This window comes from Chelonoidis abingdonii, chromosome 2 (assembly GCF_003597395.2).
Source record: "Chelonoidis abingdonii isolate Lonesome George chromosome 2, CheloAbing_2.0, whole genome shotgun sequence".
Lineage (NCBI taxonomy): Eukaryota > Metazoa > Chordata > Testudines > Testudinidae > Chelonoidis > Chelonoidis abingdonii.
This window is the reverse complement of record NC_133770.1, coordinates 239,376,531-239,402,140: the sequence shown is the minus strand read 5'-3', so window position 1 is coordinate 239,402,140 and position 25,610 is coordinate 239,376,531. Positions and strand designations below refer to the sequence as shown.

The window sequence follows — 25,610 nt, the reverse complement described above, 5'->3', positions numbered from 1 at the left end:
TGGTCAGGACTCTAAAATGGATTCGCTAGGGCTAGCATTAGACTTGCTGGGACCCAGGGCTGACACTAAAGCCCGAGCGCTTAACCCCCACCTGAGGCAGTGAGGCTCAGGCTCCAGCTCCCTCTCCCCCCACCCAGGGTGGCAGGGCTTGGGTTCCGCCCCCCAGTCACATAATAACTGTTGTCAGAAGGGGTTGTGATGCAATGAAGTTTGAGAACTCCTGATCATTAGGATAAGACGTGCCACCAACCCCAGTAATAAACAAATGTAAATTTAGAGTTAAGTTTTTGAATCCTTGAGGATATCAGATATACTTAAAGCTTCTTATGTTTGGTGTAAATTGATTAACTGCTGATAAAAGTGCTTTTGAATTAAGGTTAGGGACTGTCAGTAATTAGTTATTTATGTAAAAGTGGCCAGGAATTATTTTTACTGCTTCAGTATGAAATTGACTAGAAATGGGTGTTGCAAGCCTCTAAAACACACTGAAACAACAAACAAAATATTGTGATATAATCATTTATTTTTTGGAAAAATTTCAAAAACAAGAAGATGAAAACCAGGAGGGAGCAGTTAATTATAAAAGAGGAGGCTTCTGTTTATACATAAATGCCTTGCAGTAAATGTGAAAGAAATTGCACAGGGAAAATTACATTAAACTTTAATGAGATTTTTGGTAAAATATTTTTTTTAACTTTGCCAGAGTTTCTATCTAAAAACACTGTAATCTTATTTGTTCATTTTATTTTGAAGGCACTTTAGAAAAGCCACTTACAAGAATATATGGAATTTGTAGTGATATCGAAACAGTTTCTGTGAAAATTTGGCTAATTACAGAATTATGGTTCGACTAACAGTGGATCTAGTTGCTAAAAGCATCAATCACAAAAACCGCAAGGACGAATCCCTGGCACAGTACCTGAGAAAGATAACTCACCTGAACTTATCAGATAAAAATATTGATACAATTGTAAGGACTTTTTCATAAATCATGAAAATACTACTTTTAATTTTAACTTAGTTTTATAGCTGGGGTTTTAGGATGTTTTAGTGCTGTTTTTGATTATTTGTTAATTTTTGGGAGGACAATGCTGATCCCTATATTATATTTTAAAACATTATAATTGACCAGATTTTTTAAAAGGTCTATTTGGAAACACACATTTTAGCATGCATTGCTGAATTTTAAAAAATATATACTCTGGGAGAGCGTGGGTGTACTTGGCAGCACATAAGATTAATTTGGAACGTACAGATATTTGGAACATAAACACCTTAAAGCTGTGATAGTACCTGTAGTTCTTTCATATATTCACACACTTCAGTGTTTTGTAATTCCCACTGACCAACAAAATTGTTCTTGACCATTGGCCTTGTTCTGTTGTCTTAAGGCAGGCAAAACTCATTGAAGTCAGTTGGGATTTTTAACTGCATGAAAGTGTGGGGTGTAACCCAGTGGTGAGCTGGAGCAGGTTCCCACCAGTTCCCAATAGCCGGTTGCTAAAATTAGACCACCGTGGAGAACCGATTGTTAAAGGGCCAAGGGGTGGACAAAGAACTTTGGTCCGTGGGCCGGACCATCCTTTTGCTCCCAGGATTCCCAGCTGGGGAGGCTGAGGTTCCCCTGGCCCCTGCCCCGTTTTCCCCCCAGCTGCAGTGTGGCCAGCCGCCACCAGCTGGGCAGCTCAGCTGAGCTCCTGAGTCGTCCTGCTGCTTTGAGCTTCAGGCAAGGTAAGCGGGGGGCAGGGGCCTGCAAGCTCCAGGGCTGCTGGCAGGGAGCAATTTTCCCCAGGCCCTGCAGGGGCCCCCTGTCCCACGAGTATGTCTCCCCCCTGCCCCGGNCCCACTCCCCCCCTTAAATCAGAACTTTTTATAGGGAACCAGTTGTTAAGATTTTGGCAGCTCATCACTGGTATAACCTATGTATCCAGCACAGTTGAAGGATGTATTGGGCACATCAGCTATTTTACCTAATTATTTTTATTAAAAGAAAGAAGTATATAAAAGCAATTGCACTTTGAAGAAGAGAGATGCATTCAGTAGCTTTCTGCCTTTCATATGCTAAATAATGTTTTGTAGTTTAAGAAAGGTTAAAGTTTACAATCTCTTTCGTAACATTCCATAGAAGAGGCAAATATATAATTATTGTTTTAAAAATGAAATTAGTTAACTATCTTTTAATTGAATTTGAGACATTTGCCACCTTATTAAGTTCATGAAAAATGTGAGCTGTAAAGTTTTATCCAGTGCACTGATGCTAATTAAGGATCTTTGGACATTGCTGCAATGCAAATAATACCTAATAAAAGTACTGTAACTAATTAATGACCAAGAGAGGAAGGGGGGGAACAGAAACTCTGCAGCTCAGATTTTTCATTATTTTAAAGAGGTAGTAATAGTCTCAATTGGTGCTAAAATACAGGACTATTTTCATTTTTAAACAGCTATTTTTTCTTCTCTTGGGAATCTTATGGAAGAGTTGTTAACTTGTAGCAAATTCTTTGCACTTGCCTATGATTTATTCCCTGCATTTTGGAGGAACATTGGGAAGGGGAAGGAGAGAAACAGGATGGGATATAGGTCAAGTGAGGCTAATGAGGCTAATACATTTGGTCCATTATGGTGGTTGTCCAAAATTGCACAAGTTATACCTTTCATTAGTGAATGAATTTGCTCTCTTTGGTCTAACCATTTTAAAAATAATGGTAGTTAAATTTTAAAAGAGTAAACCTGCAAACTGTGAGCTCTATCCTGCTCCTTTTCAACTTAATGATGGGAGTTTTGACATAGATTTCAGTGGGGCCTGGATTAGTTCTGATTTCCGTCAAGATACTAACTGTATTTTGAAATTGCTAGACCCTGCACGACTAAAGTCAAACCAGGGATGGATTTCTTAAAAACAAAATATTAAACACTGTTTTGAACTGTAAAGGTATTATGCCCTGATCCTGTGGCTGGATTCTATGTAGGCAAACACCTGCACCCTCATGGTGCCCCACTGGAGTTAAAAGAGCTAAGCCCAGGAGCAGGGGTCTGCCATGAAGATCCAGTTGCAGGAGAACAGGCCTTTAGATACCAAGATGACAGATGCCTTAGGAATACTTTGATATAAATATTCTAGCAGAATTTTATATATTTTTCAGGTTATTTTTAAGAATGTCTTTCAAGGAAGCGTCAGATTCTGGTGAAATCTTAAAAAAGGAAATATAGTAAAATACATTCAACGTTTTTATACTGAGAAACTGTTTTCCATTACACCAATGACATATTAAGGTAGCTTTCAGTTTGTTTGAGGCACCAATCCACTGAACAGATGTTTTCCTGAAATGTACTTGAAGAAGGCAGGGAAGACAATGAGATCATAAACTAAGTCCTGTTCACAGGCTGGGGAGAGCCATGATTCTCAGTTTCAATACAGCAAAGCATTAAAAAGAAAAATCAGTCTTTGCCCCAGGAGACAGTAGCTTAATTATGTTTATTACAAATGGTGAATTAAAATTAGTGTTTGTCAGTGGTGAAAATCTACAGATAGATCATACAGCAGAACTGAATCTAAACCAAAAAATAACAAGCTCCAGAAGTTGATTATAAGGGAGCTGAATATAATCATTTTATTCTTTCTTCCAGGATGACCTCTCTTTGTGCAGAAATCTTAATGTCCTGTATTTGTATGATAACCAAATTAGACAAATCCATAACTTGTGCTTTGCTTCCAATCTAACACACCTGTACCTGCAAAACAATTGCATTTCATGTATAGAGAACCTCACATCACTGAAAAAACTTGAGAAACTGTAAGTAAAAATTCTTTTTTGAAAAAATAAAAAAAAAATATTGTATAATATGTATGGATAAGAAATTTAAGAAGAAATTAAGCATTGAAGTCCTTTCCCTGTAAGTAAGCTAAATGTTGTCTTTCAAATCCGTGACAAAGTCAGATCTGACAGCTATAAGAAAGTGGTTTGTTTTTTTGGTTTTTTTACAGTGGTTGCAGGGAAAGGCATGATAAAAACTAGAGTGCAGGGGAGAGTGTTTGATGAGAATCAGATCTAGGAAGTAAAACCAAGCAAGGCCTGCATGTTTGAAGATGTACCGCCACCTGGAAGTGTTAAGTAGAGCATTTAACCTCTCTGGATGCTAAATGAATACTGAACCGGGTCGCTCAGACAAGCTGAAGCTTGTGATCCATTTGTTAATGTGGAAGGCAGGTATATCAATCCTAGAATGGTGAAGGCTCTTTTCCCTGTGTACTGAAACAAGGTTACCTCAGGTTAATTAGAGACACCTGAGTCCAATTAAATGATGCTGATGACCTTAAAAAAACCCTCTTCTGGTGAGAGAGAGGGATGCCAAACAAACTACAGCAGGGTTAGGGGTATCAGTGAGAAAAAGCTTCTTCTAGGTAGAAAACTGCCGTACCCCCTATAGAGCAGTGGTAGTCACTCATTTTTTACCAAGGTCCAAATTTCTTGGTCAAGGTACAGTCAAGATCAATACTCCAGTGAAAATAACAACAATAATGATAATAAGTAAATAAAAAGATTTCAGCGTCCATTCAAAAGCATCTGCAAGTCCAGATTTGGACCATGGTCCACCTGTGACTACCCCTGCTATAGGGGAAGCAACCAAGTTTACTTCTATTTGGGGAAAGGCTGGCAGCCAGATGCCAGCATAATAAAAAGTTAACACCTTGGAGAAGGACAAGGAAATATATTTCTTTTGTGTTGTGAGTTTGTTTTTTGTGCTTAAGAGAACTATTTGTGCCTACCTTGAGGCTCACCTTGTAAGCATTGGGGAAAAAAGCCCAAATCATTCAAAACCTCCAGAGTAGGACTGATTTATTTTAGGCCCCTACTGCCAAAGCAGAAACTCGAGCTGATGAGGCAAAGGAGGAGCCTTGCCAGAAATCATAAATACCCTTCATTGGCTATATGATATTTCCATTCAAGTGTTCTGTGACTACATACACTGTGTAGCAATGGATATTATTTGAAATTTATCATTAGACTTACTCTGTTTGAAATACTGTCTTCTTTTCCAGAAGATTTAACAACATTATTATTATCTATAGACTAATAGAATGGATAGACTAGACTTGCATCTGTTAATCTATAAACAGTACAGTTGGGTAGAAGTCTATTTACATAAGAATTCTTCACTCAGTTTCAGTTCCTTAACACATTCGTTGCTACAGTTTAATAATGCCTGTAAGGGATTCATTTCTATTTTGAGACTTGAGTGTGGATCTGCTTTGTTTTGTTTTTTACCCTCAAACTGCGTTAAGTCCCATTTATGTTATTTTCTGCAGGTATCTGGGCGGCAATTACATCACGGTAGTAGAGGGCTTGGAAACATTAGAAGAACTGAGAGAGCTACATGTTGAAAGCCAGCGGCTACCTCTTGGAGAAAAGCTCTTGTTTGATCCCAGAACTCTTCATTCTCTGGCGGTAAGCATATATATGAATTTTCTGACAAGCAGTGATAATAGACTAGATGTCGGCAACCTTCAGCACGTAGCCCATCAAAGTAATTTGCTGGTGAGCTGCGAGACATTTTGTTTACGTTGCCCATCCGCAGACCTGGCCCCCGTAGCTCCCAGTGGCTGCGGTTCACTGTTCCCGGACAGTGCAAGCTGCAGGAACAGGGTGGGCGAATTACCCTGAAGAGCCACGTGCCAAAGGTTGCCGACCCCTGCAATAGACCTATGAAAGGAAGATAGTGTGGATGGCTCAATATTTTGTATAGTGCCCCCTTTTCCTTAGTTATAAGGGCTCCATTCAAGTGGGATCTGTAAAGAATAGATTTTTTTTTCTCTCCATGTAACTTAGAAAATAGCTAGGAAAAAATTGGAGTGCCACATTACAGCAGAGTCCAGCCATCTGTTTGCTTGTTTATTTGTGGAATGTATTTATTTATTTGCCTGAAGCTGAAGGATACTTTTTCTTTATGCAGAAGAAATAAACAGTGAATAAGTTGAAAAGAGAGAAGAGATTTATCATAGAAAAGTCATTTACTCAATTCTTGAATCCAAGCTTGCAAACTTTTTCAGAGGTGGCACTTAGAGTTAATAACCCAGGAGCCAATGAATTTGGCAGCATTCTGGGGAAAAGATGAACAGTTTTTTCAGTCTGTGAAATATATTCAGGTTTTTCTTCAACCATCTTTAGAGAGGTGTCTTTTGTCCTTTTTATACAAAGTTAATCACAGTGTCTATTTTTGCTCTTCACATTTGTTTCCTCTCTCATCTGTTCTTGTTTCTCATGGCTGGAAACAAGGAAGGGGCCAGAAACATGAGCCAGTGATCTCTCTATGGATTACCAGCTATTGTTTTGCCAACCAGCAGTGGTCCCTGGACCACTGTTTGGGAAGTTTGAGGTTATTAATTGTGTGCACGGGAAGGATGGTAGAGCTAAAACTTCTGCCCTTTTCTGAAATGCAGAGCTCACTCTTCAGATTAGGTTCTAGGAGGGATTTAGGTTTCTAGATTTGCACTGCTGAAAGAAACAATCAGCAGTTAAGCAATAATTAGTCCCTTTTCTGGCCTATATTTAAACATGCAAGTTCAACATGCCTCTTTCCAGTTCCTAAATGCTTAAGTGCCTTTTTTTCCTTTAACGTAAAAGTATACAGTATTTTGCTAATTTGGATAAAGGCTATCTGAACTACATTTATTTTGGGGATAGAACAGCGGGCTCACTATGGGTACTCCAAAAGAGTGTTCCATGATGGATTACCTCCATGTTGTTTTCAAAAAAGTGGCACGGTACTAAAAGGCCCAGGTCATGTTTATTCATTTTGGACTCATCAAGAGGGTAAGTTCCAAAAGAAAGGCTAAGGCAATAGGACTGTGCATATGAGAAAGGAGTGTGCATATGAACAAGGTTTGTGAGATCAGGTCTGAAAGGAAGGCAGCATAATCTAGTGGTTAGAGCATGGAATGTGGGAGTCAGAAAATATGGATTTTAATACCAGCTCTTCTGTAGACTTGGTGTGTGACCATGGGCGTCAATTAACTTCTGTGTCTCAGCTCTGCTTCTGGAAATTAGGGCTATTAATACTTATTGTGATGCTTTCATGGTCCTCTAGCTTGTGAGGCACCACTCTACCACCAGCCCTTAGCACAAGGAGCCCACAGACAACACAAACACTCTCCTCTAGGTCTTATGGGCCCCACTGTCCCTCAGGTACAAATTGAGAGATTGTGAAGTCTACCAGAGAGGAAAACAACAGGAAGAAACAAACAGCAGGGGGTGCCCTATTTATGAATAAAGTTGAAGAATTAGTCTGGTATATCTTGGAGTGCAAAGAAACACAGGGAATCCTTCACCTGGGAGACAAACTGACAGCTTGCACATGTCATGAAAAAAGGGTCACAGCTTGCTTAGCAGTGCATTGCAGGAATTTGGGGTGAGCAATACTTTAGTACACATGAGTATCTTGTTAATTAAGTTTAGGCCCTAGAATGTGTTATAATTTTATTTTATATGTAACCTTTTGCTTCCAATACTACTACTTGAATCTCTATTCTTTGTTAAATAAATGTGTGCTTGATTTCACTATAAATAAAACTAAGTGCTTTGAATTAAGCTGAGTGGTGATATAAAGTGAAACTGATAAGCTGTTTCTTTGGAAGTAGTGGATTGGTGAATACTGTGAGTGTCCAGGAGTCCCAGGAGTTGGACACTCCAGGGAGATGCTCAGTGGGCTTGAGGGTTGGAGTGTCCCTATCACTAACCTGCAAAGTAACAGCGGGGCCTGCAAGGCCTGGAGTGGAGTGCTGGTGTTGCTCGTGGCTGGTGGAGTTGGAGAACTGACCTCCATCAGGCATAGATGAGGCTTCCTCACTCTAAGGGCAGGTAGCAGCAAGTTGCCTTACAATCCTGGGTACCCCCAGCAGGCGTCACAGCATACAATACAGAAATGAAGAGACAGGGAAATAAGTGTCAGTTACCTTCTGCCTGAAAGGAACATCTGCAAGATATGTCACCCCCTGGTGACCTACCTTAACTCCAAGACCTCAAGAACATGATTTTCAGTATCGATACAGAGCTCCTTAATATTATCTACATATACATTTTGCAACAATTTTAATGTCCAGGGGGCAACTGGCTTACAGTAGAGACTTCACATGCCACCCTTCGGTGAACTGTTATGCGGTATGTGACCCACTGGATCCCTGTAAAGCATTCTGCACCCTGTGCCATCTGCCAGTTGGCATCAAGAGTTCTTTGGGTTATACTTACCCATCTTTATACAGCACTTTGAAACATTCAAATTAAAAATGCTGTATAAATGCTAAGCATTATATTATTAAAACAGTAGAGATACAACATTGTTGCAGGTTGACTTCATGACCCAAAATACATATCCTTGTGGGGACCCTCAAGCCCCTATACAGAGGACATGCACATCCAGCATCAAAGGTTATGTGGAATATTAAACGATCCTGTGTAGTCTCATTTACATATTTCAGCCAAACCTTACAAAATTCACAATGTGCCCCTGCTGACAGAATTTTCTCAAAGGAATTACTATTACACTTTTGCAATGTGAGAAAATAATTGTATTTTTTTCTGTTTTCTTCCAGAAATCTTTGTCAGTGTTGAATATCAGCAATAACAATATAGATGAATTGGGAGAATTAGCACTTCTGGAAAATATTTCTCATCTTATAGCAGTTGACAATCAACTTCACCATGTGAAGGTATTAAATAGAATGTTTTTTTTAATATTTTGTGTGAGTGAAATCAAAATAATCAGACTGATCATTATTATTAAGGTATTTTAATAGCTAGTTCAGCATTTGTTTTATTCTTATAATTTATTGTGCCCCCAGTTATGGAGCCTGATCCAAATCAGATTGAAGTAAATGGGAATCTTTCCACAGACTTCAGTGGACTTTGAATCAGGCCTGCAGTGCAAAGGCCCCATGGCATCAGAATTTTGGATTTGGCTTGTTTTTAACTAACTTGCAAGTAAATTTTACCACATTACAATTTTTAGTTCTCTGTCTTGGGATAACTGCCATAAATCTCCACATGTTAGTCAGCATTTTGAGCGTAAATGAGTTAAGGCAGTTTTTAGAAATTTGATCAGCTGGCCAGTGTCTCAGCCCTTCTTCCCATCTTCAAATTACACCAGAAGTTTTATTTATGCCAGAATATCATAAGAAGCAGTGGTCATGAAGGTGGCTACTGAATTTCTTTCATTTGGAAGACATGAAATCTGTAGAACCCATGCCCTTTTTGGAGAAGGACCTTAGTGTCTTCTATGCAAGAGCCGTTATCTTGCATAGTAGTAGTTATAAAGAAATCTACATAGTGAGACAGAAAGTGATGTCTTGAGTGCATTTACAATCTTTTTTTCTGCAATGAATGTGGTTTAAATAAAATGCATTAAACAAGTTTTCTGGATCTATATTTTCAATAATACAGTTTATCTTCTCAGAAGGGGTTTGCCTTGTCAACTCTTCTATACTTCTGAAAGATGTGATATATCCTTCCTGCAAAATTAAAAAAAATAAATAAATTTTAAACAGTATCTTGCCTCATATAGATATCACTAATGAATAACATTAACACATGAGACAGAAGTTTAAAGATGTGATGAATGTTTTGTTATGTCCAAACCTGCTCAGGCTGGGGGCATCACAGGAGGGTACATTTTAAATAAATGACTATAGAAGCACATTGCATGAATAGGTTTAATATATTTTACTTAGGCCATAGAGATTTACAGCAAAGGCTAGTTTTCTTCTGAAATTGAGGGTTAGGTTTTTTTAAACTGAACTAAATACCAACAATTCCAATTCTCTTAAAGGAATATATTCCCATCTAAACAAATAATCCACTGTTAGTCTTCTTTCTGATTCACTAACTGAGAAAAGAGAAAGAGGAACAGCAAGCCACATCTATATTATTCAATCCTGTACATATTGCATAATAATATTATTCATACAAAACAACTAAAACTTACCTGGGAAGGAGAAGAAAATAAAAATAAGTGGGAGGAAGTGGTACATTTAATTTGTCAGTCAGAAATTGAAGTTTGGAATATATCTTTACTTGTTTTCTACAGTAGTGAATTTCATGGCTGATGTGACTCATGTTATTCTGGAAACTACACTTAAAAGGATGGCACCTGATGTAATAGTAAAATGAATAGTAGAGGGTTGCACTTTTTATTCCTTCTGTAGGTTGAGCTCTTTCCCCAGGCCAGTGACTCCTTGAATCCCTCCATTCCTACAACTCCATATGTGCTACCCTCCCATTCCCCTCTTTTTCAGGACTCCCTGCAACCTCCAACTTCATCTCTCATGCCAGGGGTTTCTCCCATTTACCCCCACCATTATTATTTCTTTTCTTTCTGCCTGGGAGAACAATTTAAACTTTATTGGGAAGAAGGGCAGAGATGAGATGAGAAGTGTTATTGGCTGCCATCAAACAGATAATTACAGACCTGGTGAAGCTGATTGGTCTGCTAACTGGATTCCATGTGCTCTGTGTCCAACCCCCTCTCCCCCTACCTTCTCTCCCCACCCCCATTTTCCCATGTCCAGTTTCCTATTTTCACCAGTCTCAATAATGATGCCTAAACCGTTTATTGAAATTTTGGAATTGATTGGATGCAGCATTAAAAAATTACTGCATTCCAGACAAAGCCATGAAGTTGAGTCTAGAGCCTCACTTTGCCTGGCCAGTTATGGTTGAGACACTGACCACCAGATTGTGATATTCAAAAACTGAATCACAAATTTTCCTTTCCAAGGCAAATTGCTGTTTTCAAAATGATTTTAATCAATTCTAAAACAACTGTCAGATGTAAAGTCAGCTTTCTTATCCAAAGAGGAACAGAGTGTATATGTAACATCAGGGTGTTCACTATGTCACTAGAGATCTGCAGCAGTTTAAAGTCCATAGATTTCCTGCTTCTAAAATCATCAAAGAACTCTCCAGTTATACAGAACTGCTCTGTCATGGTCAGCGTGAAAATGAAAGTTCTTCCAAATACATCTGTAGGAAGATAGCCAAATAATCAGACACCTAAACATGTACAATAGCTATTTTAAGTTCAGATCCTTGATTGTTTACCTTTTTCAAAAACATATCATCTCATTATGGACAAATTACTTCTAAAAGGCTGCAATTTAAAATATATCTACTGATATAAAGATGTGAAGCTTGACAATTTTTTCTATACTATAACAGGAAATGGCCTTTCAGCCACATCAGAACCTTTATATGGGAAGACACATAGTTTGGGACAGTTCTTTTACATTTATGTTATCACTCTTATTTTTCTCTCTATGACTTCACGGGAAAATATTTTTGTGTAGCCTGTCTGGATGTGTTAAATTTTTAGAGAGATAGAGACTTTAGAACTATGACTCTCTGGGTTAGAAAAGGGTGAAGATAGAAAACAGTAGAAATATCATGTTAGTGATCCAGAACTGGAGTGAAAACAATCAGCTGCTAGGTTCAAATACTGCCTTTGAAATGACTCCTTATTTGGCATTAAGCAAGTTGCTTAACTTCTCTGTCTCAGTTACCTCTGTATAATGAGGCTAATAATAATTACTACGTATTAACAGTATTCCCGCTAAATCAACATGTCATTATTTATATTTTGTTATGGAAAGTCTCAGTCACACTTCTCTTTTCACTGGTGTCTTTTCACTGTTTCTTCAACATAAGAAAAAGGAAAAGGAAAGTAGATTTCAAGTCTTTACTGTATATTTATAATTTAAATCAAGTAACAACAAGGTGCAAAGATTTAGATGGAAAATTAAAGTTGTACTTTCCCACTGTGCAGGAGGTGGGGACAGCAAGAAGAGCAGGTAAGGAAATCAGGTATTGTTAGATGTTGTGGGCAAAAATTGGAAACAATAGTGCGGGCAGAGGAGAGAGGGCAGAAGGCCTCAGAGTCTGTGCAGTGGTGAGAAATGACGGACAGAGAGAAGAGGAGCCAGGGCTATAAAGCCATCAAGGATTTTGCAGAGTTTAATAGCAACAGTGAGAACATTAAATAGTCTGTGCAGGAGAGGAAAATGGCACAGGGAATGGAATAGTAGTCTGTGCAGGAGAAGAAAGTGAAAGGCATAACAGAACTATGTGACATGAACCATCTCCTTTACACCCTTTTCACTGTGGTATGAGATTTGTCCAGTGTAACTATATCAATTATCTTTTTCTCTGAACATAACGTAGTTCAGTTTTGTTATGGCAGCATAATAAACCCACGCCCGCACCTGTGCTGTGCATGAGCTCAGCATAATTGAGGATTAAGACTAATAAATTCATATACTTGAAGTTTTGGACAATTAAGGGAATTTTCAGTTTCATTAATAGACATGAGGGAACATGACCCTGTTTCAGATAAGTGAGGTTTGGATAATCAAATGGGATCTGAACTGCACTGATGGCAATTTAACAGAAAGACTTTAGATAATTTTCTTTAATTCTTACCAACCAACCAACTTTACTGTTGTAAATTGCTGTACACTGATGTCAGGAAGCTGAAAATAAAAACAACAGACAAGCTAAAACCTAACAAACAACTTCGATTTAAAAATCACATTTCTGCCTGAACATTTTCTACATACTATTATAAAAGTAATACCTAATATTCAAATAACTCAAGGCAATTAAAGAAGAATATATTTTCTATATTTGTTTATTTGGATTATGTGACAGTTTTTCCCTGTCCTAAGTGTAGTTAGCTAATTAGTCAGTTTTCATTTTTGTTTTTGTGAGTATTCTGACACAGCAACAGGGAACAGAAAATCATTTTTAAGAAAAAGAAAATGTCATTATAAAACCTCAAAAACTAGCAGGAGGGAGCCAGGTTCATGTACAGTACATGAAACTACTTACAGCTGTTTTGTTTTTTTTTTAATTCCCTCATTTCTAAGTTGATGTATGCTTAGGTGCCTTTTACTAACATTAGCAGCACTGTGAAGAGATACTTTAGATAATTACAATTTTAAAAAAGCTCTTTTTATCAATAACACCTGGGATTCTTCCAAATTAAATATTTTTTTAAAAAACCTCATTTACTTTTTACTAGTTCTGCTTGCTTGATTTTTCATTTCTCTATGTCTGGACAATTAAAGTAAACTAGCAGTTTCACTTTTGTTTCTAGTCAGGTTCACACACACTACGAGGATGCTGTTTTGTTAAGTTTCAGTGCAAATATTGAAAGGGATATTTATTTGCTTTAAAAAAACCCAACTGTTTCAATTAGAACTTTACTAGATGCTGGAAATAGTCTGTTGTTTTTATAAAAACTTAAATCTACAAACCTTTATTTTGAGAAGAATATGATCTAATGTCTATGTAAATGTTATGTTTGATATAGAAAATGCTGAAAAGACCTATATAAAACCATCTGTATGTTCAAAGTCTTTAATTTATTCAACCTCTGGCCATTATTGATTATGACAAGAAGATATCAAAAAAGATGAATTCATTCACTTCACAATTCAGTCATGAACAAGAGAAAAATTATAGATTTTTTCTCAAATAGATTATGACAGGTAGTCAGAATGGTGACAAATTGCTGTCTGTAGATGTAGTTAGGGCAGCTGAGCTAGACATTTCCAATAAAAATTGGAGCATACTGGTCAAGTACTAGTCCTTAAATGGCCATCATTAATTGTGAAGAAGGTTATTGCCAGTACTACAGCAGCCTACTGAGGCACTCACACCTCCTGTATGTGGAATATAATTTGCTCGTCAATATTTTGTAGCAGACCTCAAAGTGATAGCATGACATGATCATTTATCAAACAAGAGACTGCCCAGAAAAGTGTCTGGTCCCTTTAGTACAGTTTATTGAAAGCTGGAAAGTGAAAGCACTTTATTAGAGACAGGAAGGCAATGAACAACTAGAGCATATCGAAAGGCTAATCATATTTTAGCACAGGATTAGTGTGTTCTTAGATAAACATACGCTAGACTGAGTATGTTCTGGGTCATTTATCTAGTGAGTAACTGCTCATGAAAATCTACAGCACTCTGTGCATTCATCAAAGTGTAGCAGTTTACATGTTATGGTTTTAAGTAATATGCAGTTTTGTGTTCTAAAAACTTATATTAATTGAATTAATTCTTTTAAAGGGAAATCTAATACTTATTAAACATTTGTCAAGACAATGGCTGATTGCCCAGATAAGAACAAAATAATAAATTGTGCTGGCTAAATATTTTCTTTCTAAATAAGCCCAGGCAAAAATGTCTTTTTCCTAAAGTTATTTAACACTTTTTTGAGGGAGAGGGGGTATATACTGAATCTACTAAACAGTTATGTTATCACAGTATCATGCAGACAGATACGGATAGAGTCTTCCTTTGTAATTAATTTTATGGAACTAACAATGTTTCCCTAGGTGGACTGTTCCCACATGGGACATTCCACAAGAAGAAGGTTCTGTGTCTCCATACTGCAGCTGTCCCCTCTTGGACTTCCTTCAGCACTCACTCTATCAGCATGGCTTCTCTGGGAACTGTTCTCCCCTGGGCTTCCCACAGGCTGCTACTCCAGATCTACCCTTAAACAGTTCCAAACTATGGAGTGGAGAAGTGGGTGTAAGCATTAACCTATCTACAAAAGTCCCATGGGTTTTTGTTAGGAAGGAGGAGGTTCAGGCTGCCTTTTCCTTTGTCCGCTTGTTCTCTACCCATGAATCCTAAACCACATGGTACACCTACAGAGGGGCTTTCATCAGATTGGGAAGAGAGTGGAATGATGCAGTAGAGTATCATCTTCTGCATTCCCCATGGATTTAAGTTCCCTCTACTCTCAGAGACAGAGTAGATAATGGGGCACATTGTTATTAATTTTGCAGTCTGAATTTGAACTCAGATCAGCAGATATTTGACTTTTGCTATCAAGCCATGAAAACTGTCCAAATTTTCTGGTTTATGAAATGCTGATCCTCATTCAACAGATATTTCTACAACTATGGTACATCAGTTCTAGTATTATCCACCCCTTCTTTCACTCTCATACATAGCCTTTAGGATCTCCTCTCAAATGGTCTATACAGCCACATACTGTATGGATTCATATTCAGAGTAACATTGGAAGGAAATTTTGGACCATGTGTATTTCAGAAGGTAGACTCTTTGAATAGAATGGAGCAACTTACTAAGCATTTATGAATAGCCTGCAGATCTAGTTAACTTTAATATATTGAAGTTAAAAGACAGAAAAAGTTTGATCTAGGTCATATTGCCCTTGATTTACCAGACAGAAACCCAGACTGCAGAAAGGTGTATTTTAAACGTTTCACTATTTGGGCCAAGAATGTAACTGGCCACCCACAGATATGAAGGGGAGTTACTATGTCTTGTGTAAATTATATTTTTCCAGCATGATTTGCCAGATTTTAGTTTTATTTTTTTAATCAATTTTTGCATGAAATATCCACTGTCCTATGAATTTCTGAAGTCTTGGCAGGTAGAATTATATTTTAAGGGCCTTCTATGATGCAAAAGGCTGTATATCTTCTCCTCCTGTGTCTTATTGTCTTCTTGACTGGCTTTTCTCCAGTGTCTGGCATTTAAAAGTGTGATGGCAAAGATAATTGCCTGCAAGTAGCATTATTATATCCTAAAAACAGGATCTTTCTTGTGTTCAGCTACCAAGTGCTAACATTTTTGATGCCTGGCATCAGGACCCTATTCTATGGTCTTCCCACTAACCCAATAGAAGTTTCCATGCTCTCACACAAGAGAAGCATGATGAAGATAGACCAGATTATATGCATGTCCATAAAATACCGGTTTTCAGGCTAGAATTCTCAGCTAGAGCCGTTGTCGGACCTGAGCTTTCATGTCATTACTGATCACGGGTTCTCTGAGTTAGAAAATCTTTAACACCTCCAAAAATGCTTCTTCAGCAATCAATTTTTCCTGCATGAAAATAGGATAAGCACTAGGTGGAGGTCAATTCAGATAAAGTCTCTGCTCTATTTGGCTTTCCAGAGACATTGCAAAATCAGCCAAAAGAAACTTCTGCCATCAGCCAGAGCGTTTGCAAAAATAGGCTCAGAGTGTATGGAAATCTGATTAGACAACATCAGAGCATGGACTGAGCATTTACAGTTTAAAATGTTAGACAACATCTTACAGTTCTAGGATAATGAATGTTGTTGTTAGCACCAAGTCCGGTACAAGCAAAGCAAAACCATGGGACTGGTAACCTAATACATTTATGGAAAGATTTGACCTACAGCTTGTTGCATTCCCCACTCTCTTCTTGACCCAGAGTCCCCTTCTGTTACAATGTGTCTGAACAAGTCCTACTTAGTACTGTTGCTTTCTGGCTTCTTTCCATAACCATTTTCCTCCCATGTGGAAGTGCCTCAGCTAGCTGAGGATTTTTATCATAGGAACTAGTGCTAGACAATTGTCTTGGGATGTGAAAACCTGACTCTAGAGGGGAGTGTCAGAAATAAAGAATCAAAACCAACGGATGATGATTGGCATGTTAGCTTGCCATCACTCACTTTGTATTTGATTGTAAATGTTTCTGTCACTGCCTTCCTATTTCTATTATGTAAAATACTGTGCTGCGTTCAAAAAGTGTCATACAAAGCCCCAGTCCTACAAACACACACATACTTAATTCTACCCCCAGAAGTCCAAAAGCAGACTTTTCAGTGAACAACCAGCATGATTACTGAATTCTATCATCTACAGTCTCAAGATAAAGCAACAGTCTGTTTTTCCTCTTTTCTTCTGTTAATTGCAGGATTTGGAGTTTGTATTGAACAAATGGACCAAGCTGTGCAGAATGGATCTTAAAGGGAATCCTGTTTGCCGCAAACCAAAATACAGGGACAGGCTTATTATACAGTCAAAAACTCTAGGTAAAAGAGTATGGTTAGAACACTTTCCACTTAAAAAAAATAGCTGGCACATTATCTATTTTTAAATTACAGTGAAATTCCTATGAAACCAATTAATGTCCTCCACATTAATGTCAGGTGGTAAATATAATTTTTAAAAGCTATTGTACAAGTTATATAGCTTAAATTGATTAATAAGCTAAAAAAACCCTGTTGCTTATTATGACTCAACTTATTATTATTAACAAAAATACAGTTTACTAAAAAGGAGTGATACTATGGCATATCCATACAATTCAGGCTTTTCTGTGTTTGTGGTCCCAGATTAGGCAATACTGATTTTTAAAGATATCTTTCATTTTTTTCCCCTTGTAGCTTTACTGCAGGGTAGAGTTAAGGTAGTTTGGGTGTCTTAACTATGCATTTTATGTTGATGCTTCTTACATTGATGGAAGAGGTTTTTCTGTTGATGTAGTTAATTCACCTCTCCAAGAATGGTAGTTAGGTCAATGGAAGAATTCTTCCATCAACCTAGGCATGTCTACATCAAGAGTTAGGTTGACCTAACTACTGCACCCAAGGCACGATATTTTTCAAAGCCCTGAGCAATGTAGCTAAGTTGATCTATTTTTTAAGTGTAGACCAGGCCTAAGTTGTAGTCAAACAAGATACTTAATTTGGAAATGTGGATGGAGTCAAATCATACTAGAACTGTGGGTCCTACTCTACTAAGAGTGAGTGAAGTTATGATAAAGGATCAAATCGTGCTTTCTTACAACAACAGATGGCCCCAAGAGGTCAGTGGGACTACTTGATGAGTAATGCAGGCAGGTTTTGGTTGCAAGTGTGTAATTCCTTATGCCCATATAAATGTATATGTCCTGTGTAAATGTATGCTCTCATTTTAGACCCCTGCACTCCCAGTATCATGTCTTAATTTGGATATCAAACATTCTCCTTGCAAACCATACAAATAATTTATAGTCTCTTTCCCATGCATTTGAAAACTGCCATGTTACACATGCAATTCATTTCTTTATGAATAATTTTCAAGATATAATCTATCACTTGATCTCTTTTCTGACAAAGTTAACTAAAATGTAAGCAAGTTTTGGCAAAAGGAAACATATCAGTGTATATAAGATATTTAAGGGTTTAACCTTTTAGTTGACTAACTTTATGATGAAAAGTGTGTGTGTGTTTTCCTTTTTCCTCAGAATCCCTTGATGGGAAAGAAGTAAAAGAAATGGAAAGACAATTCCTAATGAATTGGAAAGCATCCAAAGCCTCTAGGAAAAAAAGCAAGGAAGAGAGCGTGACAAATGAGTATGCAGCTTATCCACATTTCTGTAAGCAAACTAATCAAGTACTCCATTTACAATATGATCCTTTACAACATTATAACAACCCAAAAATCTTATCGCACACCAAAGATGTTGGAAACAAACTTCAGGCTGAAGATTGGGCCAAGATGGAAGGTTCAGATCTAAATTCATAGATTCCAAGGCCAAAAGGGACCATTGTGATCCTTCCGTCTGACGTCCCGTATAACGCAGGCCATAGAACTTCCCCAAAATAATTAATGCAGCATATTTTTTAAAAAAACATCCAATCATGATTTAAATAGTATTGATGATGGAGAATCTTTCATGATTGTTCCAATAGTTAATTACTCTCACTGTTTAAAATCTATGCGTATTTCCAGTCTGAGTTTGTCTAGCTTCAACATCCAGCCATTGGATTGTGTTATATCTTTCTGTGCTAGATTGAAGAGCACAATAGTAAATATTTATTCCTCATGTAGGTACTTATGGACTGCAATCAAGTCACACCTTAACAGTCTCTTTGTTAAAGTAACTAGATTGAGCTCCTTGAATTTGTTGCTGTGAGGCATGTTTTTTAACCCTTTAATCATTCTTGTGGCTTTTCTCTGAACCCTCTCCAATTTATCAGCTTCCTTTTGAACTGTGGACACCAGAACTGGACACAGTATTCCAGCAGTGGTCACACCAGTGCCAAGTATAGAGATCAAATCTCTTCTCTCTTCCTACTTGAGATTCCCCTGTTTATATATGTAAGGATTGCATTAGACCTTTTTGCCACAGCATCATACTCAAAGATCATATTCAATTGATTGTCTGCCATGGCGCCAGAATTTTTTTCAGAGTCTTTGCTTCCCAGGATAGAACTCCCTCATTGTGTGAGTATGGCCTACATTCTTTGTTCCTAGACATATGCGTCCATATTTAACTATATTAAAACACATATTGTTTGCTTGGGCAGAGTTTACCAAGCAATCTAGATGGTTCTGTATCAGTGACCTGTCCTCTTCATTATTTACTACTTCCCCAATTTTTGTGTCATCTTCAAACTTTAGCAGTGATTATTTTATATTTTCTTCCAGGTCATTAATAAAAATGTTAAATAGCATAGGATGAAGAACTGATCCCTGTGGGACCCCAACAGAAACGCATCCATTTGGTGATGATTTCCTGCTTGCAATTACATTTTTAGACCCATCACTTAACCAGCTTTTAATCTATGTAATGAGTACCATGTCAATTTTATATTGTTCTAGTTTTTTAATAAAAAGGTCATGTGGTATCAACCAAATTTGTAATCTCTCATCAAAAAAAGATATCAAGTTAGTTTGAAAGGAACTGTTTTCCATAAACCCATGTTGATTGTCATTAATTATATTACTTTCCTTTAATTCTTTATTGATCAAGTCCTGTATTAACTGCTCCATTATCTTGCCAGGATCGATGTCAGATTGACAGGTCTATAGTTTCTTGACACAACATTATCTTTCTTCCAGTCTTCTGGAACTTCCCCAGTGTTTCAAGTCTTATTGAAAATCAACATTAATGGTCCATTGAGCCTCTTAGCCAGCTATTTTAAAACTCTTGGATGCAAGTTATCCAAATTTGCTGACTTTAAAATGTTCAGCTTTAGTAGCTGCAGTTTAACGTCCCTTTGAAATACTAGTGGAATGGAAAGAGTGCTATTACATCATCTGTTTTTTTCCCAGCTACAGAACAGATATATTTACTGAACACTTCGGTCTTTTCTGTATTATTTCCATCTAGTAATGGACCAATACCATTGTCAGGATTCTTTTTGTTGCTAATATACTTAAAAAAACTCTTTCTTATAGTCCTTAACTCTGCTGGCCATAGCTTTCTCATTGTGTCCCTTTGCTTCCTTATCAGTTTCCTGCAGTTCCTAACTCCTGATATATATTCATTATTATCAACTTCCACTGTCTTCCATTTTTATATATTATTTTTATAGCTAGCTTTAATCTCCCTCTAAATCAGATTGGTATTTTCAACTAATATGGCCTTTTTCTTCAATTGCGGGATTGTGGCTTTTTGAGTATGTAGTAAAATGTTCTTAAAGCAATTACCAATTATCATTCACATTTTTCTGATTAAATTCTTCCTTTAAGCTGATATGGCTCCTAATTGTTTTTACTTTTGTGAAATTGGCCCTTTTAAAGCACCAAGGATATATAACTGGTCTGGACTTAACTCTGTTTGCACATTATAGGCATCATCAAGCTACCATTAATTTTTAGTTCTGTGACCAGTTTTTTCTTTATCGGTCAAGATGAGCTGTAATCTAGAATTCCCGTGTGTTGGCTGCAACACATTTTGAGTTAGGAAATTGTCATCTATAATTTTAGACATTCCAAGGATGTTTTAGTACTGGCATGTATTAGGAGTCGTGGAGTATAGCAGACATCAACTAACATCTCGTCTTTTGCTTATCTATTAGGACATTGATCCATTAGTTTTCAAGATCATTTTCTTCTGCATTATCAGTGACCTGGAAATGGGTAATGCCATTTTTGACAGAGTGCCATTCTACCTCCCCTTTTGTCCACTCAATCCTTCCTAAATAGGTTATGACCATTGATTTTTAAGATTCCAGTCATGGGAATCATCACACCAGATTTCAGTAATACCAACTAGATCAAATTTATGCTCATAAATGTGGAATCCACTTCTACTTGTTTTTTACCAAGGCTCCTATCATTAGCTTAGGGCAATTAAATAATTTCTTCTCTTCATGTCCTTTGGTTCCTTGATTTAATTTTATTCTCAACATCTCAATTTTGTGCTGAGTGCTCATATCCTCCCTCTTTTTATCTTCCCCTTTTTTTTATTAGTTTAACACCCTCTTGGTGACTGTAGCCAACCTGTAGAGAAGATTGGTCTTGTTTCTAGTGGAGTGGATGGCTCCATTGGAAGCCATCCAAACTATACAGCTCCCTCTCCCTGTAGAAGGTGGATCAATGTTCCACAAAGCCAAATCCCACCTACACCCCTTTTCTAGCCAGCGTTTCACTTTCAGAATCTTCTGCCTTGTGCCTTCCTTTGCTTACAGGACAGGAATGATCTCAGAGAATGTCACTTGGACATTCTTCAGCACACTTCCAAGTTCCCAGCGATAGCTGTGAGACATTTGGATAAAATTATTCTGCTTCATGGCATGTCCTAAACCGCTATGCAAAGTTGCAATATGCTGTTAAGCAGATGCTGTTTTCCATCCTAGTGGTGGTGGCCACATTTCAGTGGAGGGCAAAGTAACTGTTTTGACAGGCAAGCAAAATATTATTAGTGTTTTTCATTGTCATTAATGTTAAATACAGAAGATTAGATTTTGTGTTTGCACTGACAATTTTGCAAACTTCAGTATTTATAGTTCTAATAAATATTGTTATTAGCCAAGGCTAAAACACCATGCCAAAAGAGAGAGTCTCCTGACTTTTCCAAAAAATATTGCTTTAATGTTGCTCGTAATTATTTTGTTACATAACCTGAACATGTTTGTGGTATTTTCCATAGAGAATGCTTTCCATATGCTGTTTTCCATTTTCAGTAGTTATAAAGTTTGTGGTACCTTATCTTTAAAGCTTTACTTTATTATTTGTACATAAAAAATATTACAACTTGCAAGCCATATAATAACTAGCAAAATGAAATCATATTTTGACTTGAAATATGACATTAATACTTAATTCTTTATATCCTTCAGATGACTTTGGAACAGGCCATCCCATTGTTCCTGTTTATTACAATCCTTCTGAAAAAGGAAAACCAAAATTTGTTATTTTATCTGAGCTACATAGGTCTCCACATAACAGAGAAGAACCTCTGCAAAGACCCCAGGAAGGAAGTAATGTTAATGTTACCAAAAGAATCAGGTATGTTCCTAAAAGATTCTGGGTCCAATTCTGCTATGTACACTTGTATGGCTCTCACTGAAGTAGTTGGAACTAAGGATATGACTACACTATGATATTAGGTCGAATTTATAGAAGTTGATTTTTAAAAAGCGATTTCGTACAGTTAATTGCGCTTGTCCCCACTAAGCGCATTAAGTCAGCGGAGTGCGTCCACAGTACCATGGCTAGCTTTCAGAGCGTTGCACTGTGGGTAGCTATCCCACAGTTCCCGTAGCGTCCACTGCCCATTGGAATTCTGGGTTGAGCTCCCAATGCCTGATGAGGCAAAAACATTGTCGCGGGTGGTTTTGGGTACATGTCGTCAGTCGCCCCTCCCTCTGTGAAAGCAATGGCAGACAATCGTTTTGCACCTTTTTTCTGTGCGGGCGCCATACTGCTTTCAGCAGACGGTGCAGCAGTAGGACTGCTAACTGTCATCATCGAACAACCACTTCCGCTGCCACTCTGCTCTCCTGCTCTGGCTGCAGATGGTGCAATTGGTCAGAAAAACTGGTCTTGCAACTACTGCTTCCGCTGCCACTCTGCTCTCCTGGTGGTCTCGCAGGTCCTCTGTATGACCGTCATCATCCACTGCTTCCGCTGCAACTCTGCTCTTCTGCTCTTGTCTCGCCATACTACGGCAAGAGTGCAGCCCGCTCAGCTCAGCTAACGGACACTACTGCTCGTGTCCTAGCAGCAGATGATATAGTAGTCTGCAAAACTGGTTTTCTAACCACCACTTCCACTGCCATTCCGCTCTCCTGCAGATACCATACCATGGCAAACATGGAGCCCACTCAAATCACTGCAGCAGTTATGAGCATTGTAAACACCTCACGTATTATCTTCCAGTATGTGCGGAACCAGAACCTGCAAAAGCAGGCGAGGAGTTGACAGCACCGCAGTGACGAGAGTGATGAGGAGATGGACACAGACTTCTCTCAAAGTACGGGCCCTGGCAATTTGGACATCCTGGTGGCAATGGGGCAGGCTCATGCCATGGAACACCGATTCTGGGCCCGGGAAACAAGCACAGACTGGTGGGACTGCATAGTGTTGCAGGTCTGGGATGATTCCCAGTGGCTGCAAAACTTTCGCATGCGTAAGGGCACTTTCATGGAACTTTGTGACTTGCTTTCCCCTGCCCTGAAGTGCAAGAATACCAAGATGAGAGCAGCCCTCACAGTTGAGAAGCGAGTGGCAATAGCCCTCTGGAAGCTTGCAACGCCAGACAGCTACCGGTCAGTTGGGAATCAATTTGGAGTGGGCAAATCTACAGGGGGGGCTGCTGTGATCCAAGTAGCCAACACAATCACTGAGCTGCTGCTATCAAGGGTAGTGACTCTGGGAAATGTGCAGGTCATAGTGGATGGCTTTGCTGCAATGGGATTCCCTAACTGTGGTGGGACGATAGACGGAATGCATATCCCTATCTTGGGACCGGACCACCTTGGCAGCCAGTACATAAACCAAAAGGGGTACTTTTCAATGGTGCTACAAGCACTGGTGGATCACAAGGGAAGTTTCACCAACATCAATGTGGGATGGCCGGGAGAGGTACATGACGCTCGCATCTTCAGGAACTCTGGTCTGTCTGAACAGCTGCAGCGAGGAACTTACTTTCCAGACCAGAAAATAACTGTTGAATGCCTATGGTTATCCTATAGCAGCCTACCCCTTAATGCCATGGCTCATGAAGCCATACACAGGCACCCTGGACAGTAGTCAGGAGCTGTTTAACTATAGGCTGAGCAAGTGCAGAATGGTGGTAGAATTTGCATTTGGATGTTTAAAAGCGCATTGCCGCAGTTTACTGACTCGCTTAGACCTCAGCGAAACCAATATTTCCATTGTTATTACTGCTTGCTGTGTGCTCCACAATATCTGTGAGAGTAAGGGGGAGACGTGTACGGCAGAGTGGGAGGTTGAGGCAAATCACCTGGCCGCTGATTACACACATCCAGACACCAGGATGGTTAGAAGAACACACCAGGGCATGCTGCGCATCAGAGAAGCTTTGAAAACAAGTTTCATGACTGGCCAGGCTATTGTGTGGCAGTTCTGTTTGTTTCTCCTTGATGAAAACCCACCCCCTTGGTTCACTCTACTTCCCTGTAAGCCAACCATCCTTCCCCCTTCGATCACCACTTGCAGAGGCAAAAAGTCATTGTTGTTTCAAATTCATGCATTTTTTATTAATTCATCACATAAATAGGGGCATAACTGTCAAGGTAGCCTGGTTGGGGTGGGGGAGGAGGGAAGGACAAGGCCACACTGCACTTCAAAACTTATTGAATGCCAGCCTTCTGTTGCTTGGGCAGTCCTCTGGGGTGGAGTGGTTGCGTGCCTGGAGCCCCCCCACCCCTGCTTTCTTGGGCGTCTGGGTGAAGAGGCTATGGAACTTGGGGAGGAGGGCAGTTGGTTACACAGGGGCTGCAGCAGTGGTCTGTGCTCCTGCTGCCTTTCCTGCAGCTCAACCATATGCTGGAGCATATCAGTTTGATCCTTCATAGCCTCAGCATTGCATCCTGACTCCTCTCCTCTTGTTCCCGCCACCTCTCCTCTTGCTCCTGCCACCTGTCCTCTGGTGCATCCCTCCTGTCCTCACATTCATTTTGTGCTTTCCTGGACTCTGACGGTGTCTGCCTTCACACATTTTGCTGAGCTCTTTCAGTGCGGGAGGACTGCATGAGCTCAGAGAACATTTCATTGTGAGTGTTGTTTTTTCGCCTTCTTATCTGCGTTAACCTCTGGAACGGATATGATAGGGGGACTGTTGAAACATTTGCAGCTGCAGGAGGAAAAAAAAAGGGAGAGTAGTTGTCATGGTATAATTCCCCACCCTGAACCTTAGTGTCCAAAAGATGAGGTACCAGCATGAATTCCTCTAAGCTCAATTACTAGCTTAGAACCTGTAGCGCTGCCACCAACCAGGAATTCCAGTGCCTGGTACACTCTGGTCCCCCCAAAAGCTTGCCCGGGCAACCCCAAGACCCAGATCCTCTGGATCTTAACACAAGGAAAGTAAACCCTTTCCCCCACCGTTGCCTCTCCCAGGCTTCCCCTCCCTGGATTACCCTGGAAGATTACTGTGATTCAAACTCCTTGAATCACAAAACAGAGAGGAAAATTCACCTTCCCCCCTCCTTCTCTCTCCCCCTCCCAGACTCTCCCTGAGAGAGACAGTAATCCTAACACAGAGAGAAATTAACCTTTCTCTCCCCCTTCCCTCCTTTCTCCCCACCAATTCCCTGGTGAATCCAGACCCCGTCCCCTGGGGTCTCACACCAGAATAAAAAAACAATCAGGTTCTTAAACAAGAAAAGCTTTTAATCAAAGAGAGAAAAACAGTAAAAATTATCTTTGTAAATTTAAGATGGATTAGGTACAGGGTTTTTCAGCTATAGACACTGGGAATACCCTCCCAGCCTAAGTATACAAGTACAAATTAAAATCCTTTCAGCAAAATACAAATTTGAACTCCTTCCAGCCAAATACACATTTGCAAATAAAGAAAACAAACAT

At 38.9% G+C, this 25,610-nt stretch overlaps 1 protein-coding gene across 3 annotated transcripts in view; it reads left to right on the top strand.

Annotated features, from left to right (window-relative positions):
• The window catches only part of PPP1R42 (protein phosphatase 1 regulatory subunit 42), a 74,460-nt gene that overhangs the window by 1,422 nt on the left and 47,428 nt on the right, over window positions 1–25,610 (top strand). For 2 of the 3 annotated variants that reach the window (XM_032795140.2, XM_032795139.2), the window contains exons 2-8: window positions 754–970; window positions 3,628–3,794; window positions 5,309–5,447; window positions 8,588–8,704; window positions 16,756–16,873; window positions 18,070–18,201; window positions 21,896–22,064. In XM_032795140.2, the coding sequence (XP_032651031.1) occupies window positions 842–970; window positions 3,628–3,794; window positions 5,309–5,447; window positions 8,588–8,704; window positions 16,756–16,873; window positions 18,070–18,201; window positions 21,896–22,064 (971 nt within the window). In that variant the 5' untranslated portion in view covers window positions 754–841. Of the gene's footprint in view, window positions 1–753; window positions 971–3,627; window positions 3,795–5,308; window positions 5,448–8,587; window positions 8,705–16,755; window positions 16,874–18,069; window positions 18,202–21,895; window positions 22,065–22,937; window positions 24,219–25,610 lie in introns of those variants that run through there. The other variant, XM_075063065.1, reaches the window with a different exon arrangement.